The sequence below is a fragment of the Trichosurus vulpecula genome, chromosome 2, assembly GCF_011100635.1.
Source record: "Trichosurus vulpecula isolate mTriVul1 chromosome 2, mTriVul1.pri, whole genome shotgun sequence".
Classification (NCBI taxonomy): domain Eukaryota; kingdom Metazoa; phylum Chordata; class Mammalia; order Diprotodontia; family Phalangeridae; genus Trichosurus; species Trichosurus vulpecula.
The window spans coordinates 248,242,041-248,265,531 of record NC_050574.1 but is presented as its reverse complement, the minus strand read 5'-3'; the positions used below and the strand labels follow the sequence as shown (position 1 = coordinate 248,265,531).

Genomic DNA, 23,491 nt, shown 5'->3' with positions numbered 1-23,491 from the left:
GGGGTTGGGAAGTAGGCAGTGATGGTATAAGGTAAGGTTTAACCAAAGAACTTGGGTATAGCCTGGAATTTGAAGTTCTTTTACATCCAACATGTGTTGTAGTTTCAAGTGGCATCCTCTCTCAAGAAATTATCGAGGAAAACTTCCCTGATATCTTAGAACCAGAGGGTAAAATAGAAATTGAAAGAATCCACTGATCATCCCCTGAAAGAGATCCCCAAATAAGAACTTCTGGGAATATTATAGTTGAATTCCAGAACTTCCAGGTCGAGGAGAAAATATTGCAAGTGGCCAGAAAGAAACAATTGAAATATTGTGGGTCAATGATCAGGATAACACAAGAGTCAGCAGTTGTACATTAAAGAATCAGAGGGCTTAGAACATGATATTATGGAGGCCAAAGAAGCTAAGACTACAACCAAGAATTACCTACTGAGAAAAATTAGTATAATCCTTCAGGGGAAAAATGAATATTTAATGAAATACAGGACTTTCAAGCATTCCTGATGAAAAGACCAGAGCTGAATAAAAAATTTGACTTTCAAATATAAGGCTCAAGAGAAGCATAAAAAGGTAAACAGGAAAGAGAAATCATAAGGGATTCAATAAGGTTAAACTGTTTACTTTCCTACATGGGAAAATGATCCGTGTAACTTCTAAGACCTTTATAATTATTAGGGCATTTAGAAGGAATATACATAGACAGAGGATAGGAGTGTGAGTTAACTATGGTGGGATGATTGATATCCAAAAAAAGGGGTGAAAAAAGGGGGAAGAGATGGGGGAAATGGGGTAAATTATCTCACATAAAAAAGTCATGAAAGAGCTTTTATAGTGGAAGGGAAGATGGTGGAAATGTGGACAATGATTAAAACTTACTCTTATTAGAATTGACTCAAAGAGAGAATAATATACATACTCAGTGGGATATAAAAATCTATCTCACCCTACAGGGAAGACATAAGAAACCAGGGTTGTGGGCTGATAAAAGGAAGGGCAGATTGGGGGAGGGGGCAGTTAGAAGCAAAACACTTTTGAGGAGGGTGAAAGAGAGAGAGAAGGATAAATGGGGAAAATAGGATGGAGGAAAATACACAGTTAGTAAGCATAATTGTGAATGTGAATGGGATAAACTCACCCATAAAACAGAAGTAGATAGTAGAGTGAATTAAAAATCAAAATCCTACAATATGTTGTTTACAAGAAACACACTTGAAACAGAGAGATACACATGGAGTAAAGGTGAAGGGCTGAAGCAGAATATATTGTGCTTCAGCTGAAGTAAATTTAAAAATAATACAAAAGTAGTAACCATGATCTCAGATGAAGAAAAAGCAAAAATAAATCTAACTATAAGAAGTAAGCAAGAAAACTACATTTTGCTTAAAGGTACTATAGACGGTAAAGTAATATCAATACTAAATATATATACACAAAATGGCATAGCATCCAAATTCTTAAATAAAAAATTAAATAAGTTACAGGAGGAAGTAGACAGTAAAACTATGCTAGTGGGGGACCTTAACTTTTCACTCTCAGAACTAGATAAATGCAAACATAAAATAAAAAAGAAAGAAGTTAAGGAGATGAATAGAATTTTAGAAAATTTAGATATGATAGACTGCTGGAGGAAACTGAATAGAAATAGAAAGGAATATACCTTTATTCAGTGGTACATAGAACATACACAAAATTGTCCATGTATTAGAGTAAAAAAGCCTTGTGACTAAATGCAGAAAAGCATAAAAATTAAATGTATCCTTTTCAGATAGTAATGCAACAAAAATTATGTTCAATAAAAGGGCCATTGAAACAGATTAAAAATTAATTGGAAAATAAATAACATAATACTAAGGAACGGGTAGGTCAAAGAACAAATCATAAAAACAATAAATTATTTCATTGAAGAGAATGATAAGAATGAAACAACATACGAAGACTTATGGGATGCAGCCAAAGCAGTACTTAGGAGAAAATTTATATCTATAAATGCTTACATCAATAAAATAGAGAAAAAGCGGGTCAATGAATTGGGCATGAAATTAAAAGAAAACCTAGAAAAGGAACAAATTACAAATCCCCATTAAACACCAAATTGGAAATCCTAAAACTTGAAGGAAGGATTAATAAAATTGAAAGTTAAAAACAACAACAGTGAACTGATAAAAGAAGGAGCTGATTTTGTGAGAAACACACACACATGCACACAAAATAGATAAACTATTGATTAGTTTGATTTTAAAAAGAAGAAAACCAAATTATCAGAATCAAAACACGAGAAGAATTATTTCACCACCAATGATGAGGAAATTAAAGCAATTATTAAGAGCTATTTTGTCCAATTATATGCCAAATAAATCTAATAATCTAAGTGAAATGGAGATATTTACAAAATACAAATTACCCAGACTAACAGAAGAGGAAATAGAATACTTAAATAATCCTATCTTAGAAAAAAAATTAAATAAGCCATCAATGAACTCCCTAAGGAAAAAAAAAAATCCCCAGGACCAGATAGATTCACAAGGGAATTCTACCAAATATTAAAGAACAATCAATTCCAGTACTATATAAACTTTTTGAAAAAATAGGCAAAGAAAGAGTCCTACTAAATTCCTTTTTATAGCTCAAATATGTTGCTGATACTAAACCAGAAAGAGCAAAACCAGAGAAAGAAAACTATAATTTCCCTAATGAATATTGATAAAAAAATTTATATAAAATATGAGGAAGGAAATTACAACAATTTATCACAAAGATCATATACTCCAAGTAGCATTTAAAATAGGAATGCAGTGTGGTTCAGTAATAGGAGAACTATCAGCATAATTGAATATGTGAATTACAAAACCAACAAAATCATGATTATCTCAATAGACGCAGAAAATGTTTTGATAAACTATGACACTCATTCCTATTAAAACATTAGAAAGCAAAAAAATAAATGGAGCTTTCCTTAAAATGATAAGTATTACCTATCTAAAACCAACAGCAAGCATTATCTGTAATGGGGATAAGCTAGAAGCCTTTTTAATATGATCAGGGGCCAAGCAAGAATGCTCTTTATCACCACTGTTACTCAATGTTGTTCTAGAAATGCCGGCTATAGCAATAAGATAAGAAAAATAAATTGATGGAATTAGGATAAACAAATAAGAACTATCACTCTGCAGATAATATGATGATATACTTAGAGAATCCTAGAGAATCAAATAAATAACTAGATGAAATAATTAACAACTTCAACAAAATTGCAGTATATAAAAGCAATCCACATAAATTATCAGCATTTCCATATGTTACCAACAAGTCCAGCACCAAGAGATAGAAAGAGAATTTGCTTTTAAAATAACTGTAGACCACATAAAATAGTTCGGAGTCTACCTGTCAAGACAAACACAATTACAAAACACATTTCACATAAATAAAGTCAGGTCTAAACCAATGGAAGAATATTAATTGCTCATGGATAAACAAAGCCAACATAATAATAGTGGCAATTCTAACTAAATCAATTTACTAATTCAATGCCATGCCAACCAAACCACCAACATTTATTTTGTAGATCTAGAAAAAATAATAACAGAATTTATCTGGAACAACAAAATGTCAAGAATATCAAGGGAATCAATGAAAAAAAATGGGAAGGAAATTGACCTAGCCATACCAGATCTCAAACTATATTATAAAGTGGTAATCATCAAAACAATCTGGTACTGACTAAAAAATAGAATGGTGGAATAGTGGATAGATTAGGTACGTAATACACAGTAGTAAATAGTAATCTAGTGTTTGATAAACCCAAAGATCCAAGCTTTTGGGACAAGAATTCACTATTTGACAAAAACTGCTGGGAAAAATGGAAAACAGTTTAGCAGAAACTAAGTATAGACCAACATCTCACAATATATACCATGATAAGGTCAAAATGGATACATGACTTAAGCATAAAGGGTGAAACCATAAACAAATTAGGGGAGCATGGAATAGTTTATCTGTCACGTCTATGGATAAGAGAAAGAATTTATAATTGAATAAGAAACAGAGAGCATTGTGGGATATAAAACAGATATTTTGATTACATTAAATTAAAAAATTTTTGCCACAAAAAAACCCAATTCAGCCAAGATTGGAAGGAAAGGAGGAAACTGGGGTAAAAATTTAATAGCCAGTTTCTCTGATAAAGGCCTTATTTCTCAAATATATAGAAGACTGAGCCAAATTTATTAGAATATGACTCATTTTCCTGTTGATAAGTGATCAGAGGATATGAACAGGCAGTTTTCTGATGAAGAAATCAAAACTACAGCAATATTGCAAAAATGCTCTAAATCACTTTTTAAATGCAGATTAAAACAACTCTGAGATACCACTTCACGCCTATCAGATTGGCTAATATAACAGAAAAGGAAAATGGAAAATGTTGGAGGGGATGTTGAAAAATTGCAACATTAATGAATTGTTGGTGCAGTCGTGAACTGATTCAACCATTCTGGAGAACATTTTGGAACTATGGCTCAAAGGCTCTAAAACTTTGCACACCCTTTGACCTAGCAATACCACTACGAGGTCTGTACCCCAAAGAGATTAAAAAAGGAAAAAAGGACCAAATACGTACAACAGTATTTAGAGCAGTTATTTTTGTGGTGGCAAAGAATTGGAAATTAAGGGGATGCCCATCAATTGGGGAATGGCTGTACAAGTTGTGGTATATGGTGTTCATGGAATACTATTTTGCTATAAGAAATGACAAGCAAAATGATTTCAGAAAAACCTGGGCTTACATGGACAAATGCAAAGTAAAGTGAGCAGAACAGTAGCAGCAATATTCTAAGATGATCAACTGTGAATGACTTAACTATTCTCAGCAATACAATGATCCAAGATAATTCTGAAGAACTGGTGAATTAAGAGTACTATCCACTTACAGAGAAAGAACTAATGGAATCTAAATGCATATTGAAGCATACTTTTTCACTTCCATAATTTTTCTTGTTTTTTATTTTTGGTGTGTATGTTTTCTTTCACAACATGGCTAATATGGAAATATGTTTTGCATAACCATATATGTATGACAGATATCGAATTCCTTCCCAAGAAGGGGAAAAGAGGGGGATGGAGAGAATTTGGAACTCAATTTTTTAAAAAAAATGTTAAAAATTGCTTTTATATGTAATTGGAAAAAATTAAGATATTTTTATGAAGCCTCTAAGCTTTTTCTCATGATATTTTTCAAGATGGGAATTTTTCTCTTGCCCTTCTGAATATTTAATTCTTATCCATTCTTTAAAGTAAAAACTCATACAGTATATCTTCCAAGAGACCTCACTGATTTCCTCACATCTTCCAATTAATAATGGCCTTCACTGATACCTCTCTTATGCACTCACATATATCATTTTGTGTTCATTCTGTGTCTATCTATTTATCTATCCTTCTATCTTATCTGTCTATTTCTCAACTCCATTATATAAGGTAAGTTCCTGGAGGACAAGGACCATATCTCGTTGACATTCCCTATCTCCCCAGTACCTAATACACTGTTATGTACACAATAATAATTATATGTGACATTTGCATAGTGCTTTAAGATTTACAAAGCATTCTTCTAAAATATGTAAGGCTTTCTGTGAAAGTAATATTATCCTCAATTTAAGACATTTCAGAGGAGCTAAAAGCCTCTATTCCAAATACAAGGAACTAACATGCCTTCCTCATGTACATTTTACACAATTTCTTACTTTTAATATCTTCATTTACTATTCAAAGTTATCTTAAATGACTTCTGTAGCACTGAAATAGTCATTATAATATAGTTTTTTGATGAAAAATTTTAAATGTAATTAAAAACCTTCCACCAACTTAAAAAAAAGATCTGTGACTGTTTTTGACATCCCAGCAATATAAATCTTTTTGATATGCAGGCCAGTATTGGATTGATCCTAACCAAGGGTGTGTTGAAGATGCTATTAAAGTTTACTGCAATATGGAAACAGGAGAGACATGTATTCCAGCATACCCATCTAGTGTGCCTCGAAAAACATGGTGGGCCAGCAGATCTTCTGACCATAAGCCTGTTTGGTATGGCCTTGATATGAATAGAGGATCTCAGGTAACATCACATATGTGACTTAAGATTTGTGTTCCTGAAATTAGTCTTTCTATTTTAATTTAATTTCTATTGCTTGTCATCCTGTTCTATTTCTTAATTTAAAAATTTGCTTTTTCTCTGAATTTGCTTTCACTCCTCTATTTCCTGGCTTTCCTGACTTTCATTAAAATATGGTTTAAATTCTACCTTCCTTTCCCCCTTCCATTTGCCTCACCCTAGCATCTTTCCCTTTGAGATTACCTATCATATGTCTATATCTATCTAGATATAGGCATGTCTGTACATGGTTGTTTGCATGTTGAGTCCTCCATTAGAATGTGAAGTCTGTGAGGGCAGAGACTATATTTTGCCTAATATCCATAGTGCCTGGCGAATAGTAAGCTCTTAATAAATATTTGTTAATTGATAAATTGCTCAACTTAGATGATTATAAAATGCTTACCAGGCAATATTATAATTTGGAAGTTGTATTAGTTATAATATTGTCAGTCACACAGAATGTTAGAGTTCAGTAGGACTTTAGAGATCATTAAGGTCTTATCTCTTTATTTTGCTAATAAGGAAACAGATACTAAATGGCAGAAGTGTGAGGCAAACCCAGGACTTCTGATTGTGTTTTTCCTATATATCAAGTTCTGTTTCTATTGATCGTATTTCATAAGCAACATTTTAGCATTATGACATATAGATTCTTAACTATAATAATTACATGTGTTGGTTAAACATCAATTGGCTTTTAAGTGTTCATTTGTATGATATTTTGTTAAAAATAATTTCTTAGGGACCATTTTTCACAAATGTATGTAATTTATAACATATCCATCATTTAGCACACTGAAAGTCACTTAAAATGTAAGTCATCTCTATTTGTGTTTAGACATGCGCCTGAACTTCAGTTTGATAATTTGGAATAGATAACTACAAAGAGGAAAGAGAAGTCCAGTAAAAACTCTAGTGTTGTGTTTCTTGAGTTCAAGGGAGATGATCCAGGCTTTCACAAGCTGTCCAACCCTATTCTCTATTCCTGACTGTTGTTTCACTTATTCTCTGGCCATTTCCTTCATTCCTACACTTCCCTTCCTCCTTGGCTCCAGCTTCCTCTCTGTTTAAATACTGACCTAGTTCTTTATTCTGCACCTATTACAATCCCACTTTGCGCTTTGCCCTGGTCCTCTCTCTTTGCTCTAGGCCCAGTGAAAATTTCCTAACTCTACTTTAACATTCACTCTAACTCTAACTAACTTCTCAAGAGTAAACTCTTGTTTACTTCAAAATGTCTAAAGCAAGCCATGAAATTATGTGCCAGAGATGCAGAGAGGATGTTTGTAAGATTATTCTATAGTTTAATGGAGAAGAAAAAGCTTTTCTTTAAAACATGTGCTAAATTATCATAATAGTTCAAAAATATGACAAAAACATCTGAATTGGTAACAGGACCAAAATCCAAAATCGAAATAAATCTCCCATCTTCATTTTCTGTGAATATATGAGTAAATAGTGTTCCTTGGGAAAATATATGTCTATTATTGATATTTTCATTAGCATAAAGCATGCAATTCATTTCCCCTAATAATATTGCAATTGATAAAGAAGGAAAGAGAAAAAATGTAACATGATAAGTCCAACTTCTTAGCAATGTAACTCATAAGTTATTTTACAATACAACTTGATTTCATAATAGGTTGTGATTTGGTTTTCAAAATGAAAATGTATTTCATTGTCAACAGAATGGCAATAAATGTAATACATTTAATTTTCCTTCTTCTGGCTATAATAATTGGTAACTAATGTGATTATTGCTAGGTGGCACCACAGATAGAGTGCTAGGCCTGGAATCAGGAAGACTTGAGTTCAGATCCAGCCTCAGACATTTACTGAGCTGTGTGATCCCAGGCAAGTCACTTAAACCTGTTTGCCTCAGTTTCCTAATCTGTAAAATGAGCTAGAGTAGGAAACGGCAAACCACTCTAGTATCTTTGCTCCAAAAGGAGCCAGACACAAATTAAAATGACTAAACAACAACAACAAAATATGATCATTACCTTTCGTTTTAAAGAGTTTTATATGTGTAAGAATTAACAGAGATATGTATTCTTGTATAATTTCTCAATCATACTATTATTGCATAATGGGAATGTAACCTTAGATATTTAGAATTGAAAAAAAAATCTCTTTCAGGTATTGAGATCTGTTTTCATAAATTTTGGGTTGTAAAAGACTTGAGAAGCCATCCAATCCAATTCCTTTATTTTATAGGTGAGGGAACTGAGAGATAAAGATGTTAACTGATTTGTTGAAGGTCATACTTAGGGATAATACAGATGTTCAGCTCAATAGTAATAATCTGAAATTGAATTGCTTGGGATCTATGATTCTTAAGAATTCTAACATTCTTCGTTAACCATAAAATGAACTTTTTTTTTCCTAGTTTGTGTATGGAGATAGCCAATCACCCAATACAGCTGTTACTCAGATGACCTTTTTACGTCTTTTATCAAAAGAAGCTTCCCAGAACATCACATATATTTGCAAAAACAGTGTAGGCTATATGGATGACCAAGCCAAGAATCTCAAGAAAGCTGTAATTCTCAAAGGTGCTAATGACTTAGAAATCAAAGCAGAAGGAAACAGTCGGTTTAGATACACTGTTTTAGAAGACACTTGCACTGTGAGTATTCCTTTTGGGCTCCAAATTAATTTTGGTTTGAGAATCAGCTAGTCCCTGGCCCTCAGTTTTGTCAATATTTTCCTACCTTTCCTTGCATGGAAAAACCATTAGTACAACCAACTTGGTCAGGCTTTTTCTAATAAACTCTTACCCTAAAAACTTAATCTATCTGTCCTTTCTTTTACCTGTTTATGATCTCTGGTAACTTTAAGTTAAGAAGTTAATATAGCTAGTATAGCTTTTAATGAGGCAGTTTAAAAATGGCCTCTAAAATGTTTGTGGAGCTGACTTCAATGAAAGTTTTAAAAATGGACTTCAAGTAAGATAAAGATAGATTAGAGATGACAGAATAATGAATGCGAAATTATGTTCTCTTCTCCTCTCCTTTTTACTATAATTCTTAATACTATGCTCTTATAATCTCCTTGAAATATCTCTTTAGTTCCCTGATCCTTTGCATGTTTTGAATTCCACCTTGGCCTCCAAACGTATTCCCTCTGTTTGCTATTTTGACACTCACAGACCATTCAGAGCATCAATTTTCCAAGTGCCCATTAAATACAATCAGCAGATGCGTTCTTTGTGAAAATCACACAACAGGTCTGATTTCTCTGTGCTGGAAATAGGAGAATGGCAGTGAATGTCACAGAGCCATGGAGTGTATTTGAAAAGAATTTAACGTTAATTCAAGAAGGTCTAAAAAGCACATTTGTCATACATGACCTTCCGTTGTCTCCCAGCCCTGGTTATTTCCCATGCCTGGAGTGCTCTCACTCTTCACTCTGCTTCATGGCTTTCCTGACTTCCATCAAAATTTGGCTCAAAACCAACCTTCCCTTCCTCCTCCCACCTGCCTCACCCTAGCACCTTTTCCTATGAGAATACCTTCCATCTATCCTGTATATATCTGTGTATAATTGTGTGCATGTTATATCCTCCATTAGAATGTGAACATATTCTTCGTGAGGGCAGAGATCATATTTTGCCTTTCTTTGTATCCCTAGTGCCTGGCAAATAGTAATTTCTTAATAAACTTTGTTAATTGATAAATTGTTTGTTAATTGATAAATTGCTCAACTTAGACAATTACAAATGCTTACCAGGCAATACTATATTTTATTTTTTCAGATCTTTGAATTTCCTTGGGGGAAATGCTTTACTAACAAGATTTATGATGAACATAATCTGTAACCTTTTTTAAAAAATTTAACCCACTCGTAACTCATCTCTTCTTCATATTCTAGAGACGTAACGGAAATGTGGGCAAGACTGTCTTTGAATACAGAACACAGAATGTGGCACGCTTGCCTATTGTAGATCTTGCCCCTGTGGATGTTGGCAGTACAGACCAGGAATTTGGCGTTGAAATTGGATCAGTTTGTTTTGTGTAAAACAAGATGAGGTCCATCAACAACAACCACCATCATCAACCACGTACACCACCCTCACCAAGAACTTAGACTGATTGAAGGTGATCCTGAGACTCTTGAAATAATGGCTGATATTACATCAGCACTGTATATACAATTCTTCCTAAATGCCTGGCCTCCTTCAGAATATTTATTTTACTTACAAACCTCCAGTTTTAAGTGATTTTAGACAACTTTGAGCGCAGCAGTCCGATTTCAAAAGGATCAGCCAATGACCACCTTAGGGGAAAAAAATCAACTTTGAAACCAATAGGTCTCAGTTTTTGTTTAGTTTGTTTCCATGTATTGTAAATGTTGCATACTACTTCTGAGCAAGCTATTCTTCCTGATAGCTAGCTTAAAGATTGGGATACATAAAATTAGGAGGAAATGTTTCTTTTGCTTGGCTGCCATTTTAAATAACAGAAAAGTAGAGCACTTTCGTGACCTCTCATTCCCAGTATATAAAGTACAATCACATAAGCTTTGGACCTGTAGAAATGAAGAACATGTCTCTCTATAGATGTTGATGTGTCAAATAATTTTGGATGATAATCTTTTAAAAAAGATATTAAAAAGTCACATTCATTTCCCATTATCTTCACTAAATTGTTTAAATAGCCTCTTTCCATGTCGTTGATGTCATCAAAATGAAATAAATTCAGCATCCTAAATTTTTATGAAGTGTTAAAATATGAACATGTAATTCACCATGTCTGTCATACACACTTGAACTTCAAAGGTCCTTAGTCTCTTCCTGGCACACATACCTAAATCCCATTAATGTTCATGATGTTATCTGTGTGCATCTGAGAAAGAATGTCTTTGTACTTTCCTATGTAGGAAGCCATTGGATTCCACAAAATAGAATACACACACATGTGACATCTATTTCCAGCCTCCATATGTTGGGATTGATTCATTCATACTCTTAGCAGACTGACATATGACAAAGAAGAAAGACAGTTTGGAAAATCTGAGTTGTGAATATGACTCTTTAGTCAATAGTAGAATATGTACAAGCAGTAATTTTGGCCTTTGAATTGTGTGAGACAAAGTGACCCAACATTTCTTAGCATGAGCTACCTCATCTCTAGAAGCTGGGATGCATTGAATATTCTTAGGTTTTTGTTGTTGTTTTTTTTTTAGATACTAAAAGGTGCTATGCTTCTGTTATTATTCCAAGAATGGAGATAGGCAGGGCAAAAACATTTTTTAAAAAAAGTGATGGTGCTAAAATTCCTTCTGTAAAGCTTTTACAAATAAAGATGATTATCACCAAATAACATTTTGAAAGAGTCTAGCTGTTAGACTACCCATGTCTGAAAGAGCAGTGTTACAATGCACTTTCACTGTTGGTCTGTCAGAAAGTCTATGGTCTTGTAATGCCTGTGTGTTTAATTAGATGAGAACATGCAGGTAGCCACTGCTTCAAGGTTTTTATTTCTGTTTCTTTTCTGCATTTGTTTGCTCCGATTTCTTTCCTTTTTTATTTGTTCCTTTAAAAGTAAACAGCTGGGACCATCCCAGAGAACAAGCCATGCACAGAGCTTTAGTCATGTATCTCTGCAAAGCATTTAATTAAATACTCGCTTCTTGTCATGTCAATGGCTTCCGTTTTGTGGAATTTGTCTAACATTTCAGTTCACAACAAGGAAAAGAATTATGGTATAATTTATATGTTTGTTTTTAATTATTTCCTTTTTGTAAAAAAAAAAGCAAACCAACAAAACAAATCAGGAATCCACTTAATTATACATTGGATTATAAACAAAATTTTAAGGTCTTCCTTTAGCAACACTTATGAAGGGAGGGTGAGACCAGTTATCACTGTCTATGCTCTTTAAAATGCCAGATTGATATTATTAAGATCAGAGAAAGATAATTTTTATTCATGACTGAATAAAATGTGATGATAAAAAGCTATGTCTCATCTCACAATGTTATCAAGTACTGTATCATAAACATAGGCTATTGAAGTTTTTTTTTGTTCAGAGCTTTCTTTTGCACTAGTTAATATTTATTCTAAAACATTCAATTCCTGAAATGATTATTTGAGATGAGCATATTACACTTGAATATATAAATATTTTGAGGAATGTGTGTGTGTGTGTGTGTGTGTGTATGTGTGTGTGTGTGTGTACTATAGAAAAATATTTCTACAGGCCAACAGGGCCATAATTCTGTGCAGGACCCAACAGCTTTAACAACTAGACCAGGACTATATTGTGGCAGATACTATCAACCTAGAAAAGTAGGCAAATGATAACTAACTATAGGTAAGAGCAACTTTTCCCATGCTGCCATGAAATGATGGTCCACATGCTATTCCATCAAGGTCAGCTTTGGCTGTGGCTATTCATCTTTACTCATTCCCTATTATCCCTTCTCTTTAGGTATTCTTCCTCACAATACAGAACTATTTACAGTTTCTTATATTAAATTACAGTATGCAGAAATAGTATATATTAAAACATACTTTTGTAGAAATGTATAAGTAGGTAGATAATACTACAGTTTCATTATTCAATTCTGATTAATTAGTTGAACAGTATTTTAATGTCCCCTTGCATTCCTTAGGTCTTATTTTGTTTTTCTAGGATCTCTCCCTCTCCCTTTTCCCTCTCTTCCCCCTCTCTTACTCTCTTTCTTCTTTCCTCTCCTTCTTTCCTTCCTTCCTTCCTCCCTCCCTTCCTTCCTTCCTTCCTTCCTCCCCCATCCCATTTCCTGGATTCTTTAAAAAAAGGAAGAAACAAACTTCTTTCCATCAGATACTCCAGTTAGGCTCTTCCTCTCTTCCTGAGTGCTTCCCAAAGGAAGGAAAACCAGTTGTATCATCTACCTCATATTTCAAGGCAATGGACAACAAAAGGTAATTCTCTTCCCTAAGCCTTTTCTCTCTGCTTGGATAAATTCCCCCCAATGACTACTTCTTGATTATAAGACTTTTCTTGCTGACTAGTCTGGTCTGTTAATGCAATTTCTGACCATACCTGCAAAGTTCTAAAATGAAGCAAATACTCCTATCTGACTTTGCTTCCTTCAAAAATTTTTTTCTTTTTCTTGTCTTGTCCCATTGGGTAATCTGTATTCAGGCAAGAGAGCTAAATTATGGTAGGAGTACTGACATATTGAGGCATGTTCAGAGGTAGATCACCAGGATTATGAAGGAAATCAACCATTTGTCAATTGAGGCTCTTTTGAAGAAGCTAGGGATGTTAATCCTGGAGGATGCTAGGAGAAGGGCATGCTGGCAAATGTTTAATAGCTACCTCCCTGAAAATGAAAACACATATTCATGACACACTTTTAAAATTAACCTACATTTTGACATTTTTTCTATTTCACTATCTTAAGGCTAGACAATTAATAAAACAATAAGTCAAGTCCTGATTTATAGCATTTGCTGTTTTCCTAAGTTAAAATCTGCATTTTAACATTTTCTACTTCACTCTGAGACAAAAAAGATAAATCAAGCCCTAATTTATAACATTTGCTGATTTCTGAGATGTAAATGTTCATAATGGAAATTTAATGATCAACTCTGTAAACTGGCACACTCCTGATCAAGAGGCAAGGAATGACCCTTTTCAAATCTACCCACAGATTAGATTTTTTCATAGCCATACAGAAGAGAAATAAGGAACAGTAAAACTCAATACAAATTAGAGTTGTCCAAAAATGGAATGAGTTGCTCATAAAGCAAAGAATTCTTCAGTATTGGAAGTGTTCAAGTAGAGACTGGGTGACCACTCCTTGGGACCAAAGAAAATAAAAGGGCATTATTGAAGTTGATAAAATAATGCTTGGAATAAGGAACAACTTAATAATCAGAAATGTTCAAAGTAGAATTGACTTCCTTGGGAGGTAATAAGTTCCCTGTCAAATGCAACCATCAATGAGAGGATTGATGACCACTTGTTACATTAATAGAGAGTTGTATTGCTTCAGTTATGGGTTAGGATAAGTGACTTCTATATTCCTTTCCAAATCTGAGAGTCAATGATTCTAAGAAATAATGACAATATAAGGTATGATGTGAAAATACAATAAGAGAGATACAAAAGACTTAGTGAGTTCAGGGGATAGAGACAAATTTCTAGGTGTGGGTATCAGAAAAGATTTTCTGAAAGACAAAATTTAAACTGGACCTTGATGAATAGGTAGGGATTACAAAAACTGAATTAGTAGGGAAAGGAATTCCAGGTGAAAAGAACAGCAAAAACAAAGGGACATAAGGCCAGGGCATGGTGGCACCCATCACTGCTACTAGGAGGCTAAGGTAGCTGGATCAATTAAACACAGGAAGTCGGATCTGTTGTAAGCAATAACAATCAGGTATCTGCACTGTCTTGGACCAATGGGATGAACCCCTAGGAGTGGAGGGTCACCAGGCTGCAGCTAAGGAGGGTGAACTTGCCCAGGTTGGGACACACACAGTCTCTAAAGAAAGGAAACAGGAAATCATAGGGCATGTTTAGAGAACATTGTGTAATATAGTTTACTTGGAGAATAGAGTATAAGAAGAGTAGTGTAAGTCTAAAGAGACAGCTTAGGGTCATATCATGGAAGAATTTAAATTTCTAGGAAATAAATGTAGATTTTATTTGTGAGGTAATATGGAGCCATTGAAGGTTTTAGACCAATGGGCAACATCATTAGAAATATGGTATTAGAAGACTATTGTGCTAGTTGCATCTAGAATGAATTAGGATGATGAGATAGTAGCAGGGCCTTTAGTACCCTATTGCCATAATCCAGGCAAGAAATTATGATCATCTAAAGCACCAAAATGATTATATGTGTTTGAGAAATGTTTAACAAAATAAATAAGAACATAATTTGTGGTTTTCTAAGTTAGTTTCAGGCCTGTGTTTGACACTACTGCTCTAAGGCATGGTGGTGGCCAAGATAACATAAAAGAGAATGTTCATTTGAAGTATCATTAGAAGATACAACTGTCAGGACTTAATAAATAACCAGATGTGAAGCATATACTAACTATGAATATATTAGAGAAAAAAAGCCAGAATGAATGGATGAAGAAGACTGATAGAGACTTAGAGGAAATGAGATAGAAGTTGCTATAACATATGGGAAGAGTTGAATTTAATTGAAAAGATGTTGAAGTGTTTAAATGTAAAAGATGTTGAAAAGTATTTTTGAATAATTGCATTGGCATTCAATATTGTTTGTAATAAATAAAATTTAAAAACAGAGATTGAGAAGGAGGTAAGTATAGGAACTGAAGATAAGCCCAAAATGTTGAGGCTGGCTGACAAGGAATAGTACTGCTATTAGAAATCAGGGAAGTCAGGAGGATAGGGAGGCTTCTGGCAGAAGGCACTGAGTCCACTTTCAATCATGTTAAGTCTGAAGTGTCAGGTTACCATTCAGGTAGAGATGTCCAGCAGAGAGAAATCAGAATCTGGAACTTAGGTAAGAATTCAGTGTTGGTCATAGTCTTCATAGGGGTGACAGCTAAAGTTGTAATGGGTAAGAAGGTGCCAGGTTATGTGAACCTTCAAATATCAACAGTAAACTCAAGGGCAGTTAGGTGGCACAGTGGATTGGGAGCTGGACCTGGAGTCAGGAGGACCTGAGTTCAAATCTGACCTCAGATACTCACTAGCTGTGTGACTCTGGGCAAGTCACTTAATCCTGTTTGTCTCAGTTGCCTTATCTTTAAAACTGGCTGGAGAAGGAAATGGCAAACTACACCAGTATCTTTGCCAAGAAAGCCCCAAATGGGGTCACAAAGAATCGGACATGACTGAAATGACTGAACGACAACAAAACTCAAGGAAGAGAATCCAAAGCAAGAAAATGGTTAAAAATACAATTCTTGGGGAAAGCCAATTTTTAGGGAGTGAATAGTCAAAGAAAAATCTGTGAAGGTGGAGAAGCAATTTTCTAAATGGAGAACACAATATCTCTTGTAACTATGAGCAAGTCAATTAACCCCTATGAACCTCAATTTCTTCATCCATAAAATAAGGGGACTAGATGGACCCTGAGGTTCCTTCCAACTCATGATCTGTGATCCACCAATCTTCATTTTAAAGATTTAGATCTCTGAGTGGCATAGTGGAACCTTTGTTGTTCAGTAATTTCAATTGTGTCCAATTCTTCATGAATTATTCACAAAGATACTAGAGTTTTTTGCCATTTCCTTCTCCAGCTCATTTTACAGATGAGGAAACGGAGGTAAATCGGGTTAAGTGACTTGCCCATGGTCACACAGCTACTAAGTATCTAAGGCCAGATTTTAACTCACAAAGATAAATCTTCCTGATTCCAGGCCTGGAGCTCTATCCACCGTGCACCTAGCTGCCCCATTGTAATAGGCCCTCAACCTAAAGTTAGGAGACCTCAGTCAGGCCTCTGGCACATATTAGTTGTAGGATTATGAACAAACCATTTAACCTCTTTAAGTCTCAGTTTCTTAGTCTTAAAATTGGGGATAGTAATTCTTGCATTACTTAATAAGGCCATTTTGATGAAAATGTTTTGCAAACCCTAAAGTACCATGTATGTGTGACTTATTCATATTAATGTATATGGGTTATAATCTATACTTGTGAAGTGAGTACCTATCATGAGATTACAGATCTATTAAATAGTATTCTTATTATTTTTCTCAGAGAATATTTCCAATCCCAACCATGCAACAGCTTTTTACTTTCCTATGAGGAATTATTGGCACTAACTAGATCTACTTGTAGGTTTCTAAACTTGCTGTTCTTCCCACAAAACAATCCATCTTCTACCTCCATGCCTTTTCCATGGCTATCCTCAGTATCTGGAATTTCCTCCCTTACCTGTGCCTCCTGGCTTCCCTGGCTTCCTTCAAGGCTCAGCTGAAAGCCTATATTCTGTAGGAGGCCTTTTCTGATTACTGAAAATTACTAAAAATCATTAGGATGAGAAGCAAGAAGTGAATACATATTTTATTGTAATAATGAAATAAAGCTAGAAAAGTGAGAGACACACTGCGAAGGGCTTTAAATGCTAAACTAAGGAATTTGAATTGTGTCCTGGAAGGCATGGAGGCTCAATTAAGGTGCTTGAAAAAGGGAGTGACATTTTAGTTCTATGCCTTGTAAATTTTTGGTAGCTGAGGAAGATAAATTAGAAAGGGAAGAGACTGGAAGCAGAGAGACCAAAGAGAAGACTATTATAGTTATGCAAGTGTGAGGTGATGCGCAACTTAAATGGAATTGCCTAGAATTTGGGAGTTGGAAAGGTTCTCTAAAACTATGTATTCTATTTTCTATAAAGAGGCTTTGCTAAAACATATATAACAAGTGCTCATCCAGCCTCTGCTTTAAGACCTAGATAGGGAAACACACCAATGCTGGAGGCAGCCCTTGCCTGTGTCTCTAATCATCAGAGAGTCTTTTTTATCCTGATAACAAGCCCTAATTTGCCCCTTTTCAACTTTTCACCTATTGTTGCTGGTTTTGCCTTGTGGATCCAGAAAGGACAAGCTTACTCCCTTCTTTTTCATGTACTTCAAGATGGCTATCACATCTCCTCCGAATCTTCACTTCTGCAATCTAAGCACGAGTAATTTTTTCAACTTATCCTTATAGGATGTATAGACTCAAGGTCCTTATAACCATCCTAATTAGCCTTCTTTGGAAATTCTTCAGCTTACTACAATGAAGTCCTTCTTAAACTATGGTGTCCATAGATGAATACTATACTTCAGCTAAGGCGCAACAAAGTCAGAAGAAAGAATGTAATGTTACTGTCACCGCCCTGTTCTTGGAAGCTATGTTCCTCTTAATGCAGTCTATTAGCTTTTTTTTCCTGCTGTCTCACACTGCTGTCTTGTGTTGACCTTTCAGTTCACTATAATGCCCAGATCTTTTTCAGACAACTGCCAGCTATTCATGACTTTAGTGTAGAAAATGGATTGTATACAATGTATGTATGAGTGTATACAAAGGAATGTATATGGACAGGACCCAGCAACTCATTTGTATAAGACAGAGAAGGAAGGTCTAAAGATAGCTCAGTGTGTATGATGGGTAGATAGGCATTCAGTCATTTTGAAGAGCAATATGGAATTATTCCCAAAGAGTTATTAAACTGTGTATACCCTTTGTCCCAGCAATACCACTACTAGGTGGTATTTTCCCAAAATTATTAAGGAAAAAGGAAAAGCACACATATATTCTAAAATATTTATAGCCGCTCTCTTTGTGGTGGCAAAGAACTAGAAGTTGAGGGGATGCCTGTTAATTGAGGAATGGCTGAACAAGTTGTGATATATGATTATGATGGATACTACTATGCTATAAGAAATGTTAAACTTAATGATCTCAGAAAAACATGAATAGATTCACATGAAATAATGAAGAGTGAAATAAGCAGAACCAAGAGAACATTGTATACAGTGATAACATTATTTTAAGAACAACTTTGCATGACTAAGTTATTTTGACTGTTATAAATATCTAAATTAACCACAAAGAACATAGGAAGGAAGGTGCTATTTGCATCCAGAGAAAGAACTAATAGAAGTATGTAAGTATAGAATGGTTATATATGTGTATATATACACACACATTTGTGTCTAATGGTAATGGTAGACAACTCTATGGTGGGGGGAGGGAAGAAAAAAGGAAAAAAATTAAAAACTTACATGGTGACTTTATTATATATTTAAATGGAATAGCAAGTTGTACATAGTAGATTTACAGTTTCATGTACAATCATCTTTTCTTCTATTCTACTATATTATAGTAAAATTCTACTATATTATAGTAAAATAAAAAGAAAAGAAAAGAAATATCTATAACACACCCAGAATGAGATGTCTAGCAGGTTGATGATGCAGAACTATAGTTTAGGTGAGATTAAGACCAAATATGGAGATTTGGGAGGTATACAAGTAGAGATCATATTTAAACAGACGAAGTCACTAAGGGAGTGAGTGCAGAGAAAGAAGAGAAGATATGCCAGGACAAAAGCTTGAGGGGCGCCATGACAAAGGGACAAGAAATGAAGGATGATTCAGAAAAGGAGACTGAGAAGGAACTATCAGACAGACAGAAGGAAACTCAAGACGTTAGAGAGTATTTAGGAATTCAGCAGTGTCAAAAGCAGCAGACAATGGGAATTAAGAAAAGACCATTAGATTTAACATCATTGGCTATCTTAGACCTAGCTGTTTTGGTAAAGTGGAATGAATAGAAGCCATATTGCAGGGGATTGAGCAATCAGTGGGTGGTGAGGAAGTAGCAGAAACTACTATAGACTATATCAATCTATGATGTACTTCCATGTATCATCTAACAAATGATGGGAAATATTTGGAAGAGATGCTATTGCACTCAGTTAACATTCCCTGCCAAGTGACTTCTTCTGACTGCCCCTTTTTCAACAGAATATCTCTTTACCCAATCAATAAAATCCTGCCATTTGGTCATAAAGCTCAGCATGGAGTGAAAGCTTAGACTTGGAAACAGGGATTTTCTAGAAGCTGCCTTCAGACCCTACTTTTTCCTGTCCCATGACTAACCTGGAATAGAGAGAAAGAGATAAGAAAAGATGAGCACTGTACATGTTAACAAAATAATAAATGATAATTGGGGACAATGAAGGTCCTAGAGTACATTGGAGATGGTTTGGGTAAGAATCTGGCCTTAAGTCTGTATTTTGGTTTCATTATGGTCCAAATCTTAGTCATCTATCTCAAGCCAGTTTGATTCCTTATCTTTGTTAAGGAGTTGGATAAAGCATTTGTTATTCCCACTAAAATTGTTTACAGTGTTTAGGGAAACAGTTAGCAAACCATAAGGCATATATCTGCAAACAGACTCTTCTGGTTAAGTGTCACTGATAGTTTAAGCATTTGAACTTACATAATTAAAGCAAATATTTGGATTAAAATAATTCTCCTCAAATTGGAAGACTGCGCATGTAGCGCAGTCATAGGAGAGTGAAAAATATTTCCCTAGGGGTAAATTTCACTGAGAACTGATATGAGACAGCCCTTATAATGAAATCCAGATACAGCATCAGAGTGATCACAATTGTTAGTTGGTTTAATATGATACATATGCAATTTAAATTGAATACATCTGTGTCCAGTTCCCCATCTTTAGCCTTAAAGCACCAAGTTTCAAATGATAGGATAGGGACTAAGATCTCTGTTGGAGATGATTGGTATTTTTTCTGCCATCCCATGTATTATATGCTCCTTATTCAGAGACTGTCAAATAAAAACCTTTTCTAGGAGTGAGAAGGGGAACATGGAGGTGGTTGATTTTAAAAGCAGTATTGGATAGCCAGATTCAAAGCAGGCCAACCAAAAGCACTAATGACTTCTGCCCTCAGTCCAACTTCTCTTTTCTTCTCATAGTCCTAATGGAAGATTTCTATCCCTAAATAAAATGAAATCCCCCTTTTATGTTGCTTCTATTTCATTTTGATTGTAGATCTACAGAATCCCAATGCAAGCTTCAGGCTTTGCAGTGTTTGTGTGTGTGTGTGTGTGTGTGTGTGTGTGCGTGTGTGTGTGTGTGTGTTTGTTCATTTGAAAACTCCTTTCTGGCTTTTCTTTGGAGGTGTCATTCTATTATTCCTACCCAGGTTTCCTAATGATTTCACTAACAATTAAGAGAGCCAAATGATTTCATCTACCATCTGTATATTAATGATTTCCAAATCTACTTGGCTACCCTTGGTTTTTTACTTTCCAATCAGTTTCACATTTTTCCATATTCAACGGTTCTTCCAAATGTATTAGTCATGTCCAGCTGCCATGTGGAAAGCTATGACTAAGACTTGTCTTAGATCAGTTTTATTTGAATGGCTCTCTGTTTACTAACTTGTGAAGAGAACCCTGATTGGGAATTTTTGCACCTTGGGCAGACTCCTTAAACCATGCCCCAGGCAAATGGTACAAAAGTTGCCCTCAGTTTGAGGGGCACAGACATGAGACCATGATGGGAGACAGAAACCATGGGATGTCTCAAGACTGCTGCTTAGAGCAGGGTGTTTACTTTGATTTACAGTAGAGGAAATGAACCATTTTCTAACTTCCTTTTAAAACCGATTCTTGATAATTAGGTTTTAACGTCACGTTTCTTTACATTTAGCATCCAAAATAACTGATTATCAGAGAGTAGATAATTAATGAACTAATTAAAATATACTTTAGTAAAATATATCAACCAAGCAATTAAACATTTATTAAGCACATACTATGTGCCAGGCACTTTGCTAAGTATCAAGCATACAGAGAAAGATAAAACCTTATCCTTGACATTAAGGGAAGGCTTGAGACACATGGGAGAGACCACATGAAAACATTTATATATGCATATATATACATATATATTATATGCATATATATATTTATGCAATAGTTGGTACTAGCAGTGGTGTGCACGAGGAGTGGAGAGAGACAAGAAAGGCCCTTACACAAGCTAGGATTTGAGATCAGTCTCAAAGGAAGACAGAGAAACCAAGAGGCATAGGTAAGGAAGGAGTAGCATTCTGGGGAAGGGGGTGGCAGGCAAAAGCTATTAAAGGTGAGGAGTTTGGAAAAGCAGGTAGGAGGCCATTTTTTCTGGATCATAGAATATGTGGAGGGGAAGAAGTATATGCAAAGTGGAAATGTAGAAAGGCAACCAATTATTCATTCTTCATTCTCAAAAAGGACCAATGAAATCACAAGTGTGATGTCTTGACTTGCATGTAGACTGGATTTGAGTGAGGCAGAGCTACACAAAGTCATCACCTCACTCTTTCCTCTAGAGTCATCAGAGTCCAGTGGCAAGACATAGGTTAGGACAACTGGTGGTGGCCCAGGATGCAGTGGGTGACCTTGGCCATTCTAAATTAAGCCTTTTACCAGGTCCCAATTTGTCTAAAGCCAAGCCCATTCAATGAATAAGAATTGAGACAAAAGATGGCTCAATTTACCACTCCAAAGATTATCAATCTGTGAGGGGAAGACCATCAGAATTTCTGGCCAGAACAGAAGACAATTGCTATTTACACTCATTTTAAGCCATCAATATCTAAACAATAAGCAACAGAGGCTTGGGCTAGGCCTATTATTGGACATTCGATGAAAGCCAGAATGATTTAGGTTGTCAGGTAGCTCTATTTAAAACACAATGGGCTTTTGTAAAAGCTTGTTTTTCAGAGCTACATTTCAAGAATTCAAAAATGAAAACTGACCAAGAGAAAAGTAAATTGTCCCACTTTCTAGGAGGAAGAGGAGGAGGAAGAAGGAGGAGGAGGAGCAGGAAGAAAAAGGAGGAGGCGAAGGAGGAGAATAAGGAGGAGAAGGAATAGGAGAAAGAGAATGATAAAGAGAATGAGAAGGAGAAGGAGGAGAAAAGAAGAGGAAGAAGAGGAGGAAGGAGGAGAAGAAGGGGAAGAAGGAAAAGAAGAAAATCAATAGAAGAACAAGAAGAAAAAGAAAAGAAAGAAGAAAAGAAAGAAAGAAAGAAAGAAGAAAAAGAAAGCAAGAAAGAAAGGAAGGAAGGAAGAAAGAAACTAAATTCCTTTTGAGTTGGCAGGTTGGATACCCAGAAGGCAGTTACAACTACTCTCAGAGAACATGGTAAAGACTGTTAATGAATAACATTCTCCTAAGAATCTGGTTCACTCTTTCCCACAATTACACACAGCATCCATGGGAGGAGTAGCCTTAAACTTAGTTAGACCATAATAGTAGTGAGGCACAGGTGTAAGAAATATGTGTGCCAAGATTTAACTCAGATCACCTGCTCTCAAAGTCCTTCTCTCTCTGTGTAGAGACCTCGTGTAGAACCCTTGAGGCCAAAGGGGGAGTAAAAATTAGGAAATGGAAGTATTGAGGGAAAAACATTCTCTTAAATTCCTTAAAGAAATATCAGTTTGCAATTTTAGTTTCCTTTCTGTGTTATACCATCTGTCAGGGGCTTAGTTCCATCACTGTCAATGCCAGAGTGACCAACAAATTACTGCTTCATGAATAAACCAGTGATAATCAAATTCAAAGCAAATACTTCTATTCTGAATGTCGAGTTTGCCTACTTCATTTCCTTTTAGTGAATTGGGTAATTATGGAGGCATATTGCCATTTTTAGCTCACTGAGCAGAAGTGGGGAATTATTATTTTGGTGATGTAGATAAGGAGGGAATGTGTTTCTTTGAGCAATAAGTACAGTCTATGGAGGCTGCTGAGCTTAAAGAGTCACTGTTGTGTGAGTTTCATTATAAAAAATGAATTGATGAACTTTTACTTAGAAAGCACCATCAGCATCAACGGAGAACCATATGTGATAGCTT

General features: G+C 35.2%; 1 protein-coding gene across 1 annotated transcript in view; it reads left to right on the top strand.

Annotated features, from left to right (window-relative positions):
• The window catches only part of COL5A2 (collagen type V alpha 2 chain), a 193,237-nt gene extending 181,126 nt beyond the window's left edge, over nucleotides 1-12,111 (top strand). The window contains exons 52-54 of the mRNA XM_036745945.1: nucleotides 5,925-6,112; nucleotides 8,541-8,780; nucleotides 10,025-12,111. Coding sequence (XP_036601840.1) covers nucleotides 5,925-6,112; nucleotides 8,541-8,780; nucleotides 10,025-10,171 — 575 coding nt within the window. The 3' untranslated portion in view covers nucleotides 10,172-12,111. The remainder of the gene's footprint in view (nucleotides 1-5,924; nucleotides 6,113-8,540; nucleotides 8,781-10,024) is intronic.
• The last annotated feature ends 11,380 nt before the right edge of the window (nucleotides 12,112-23,491 follow it).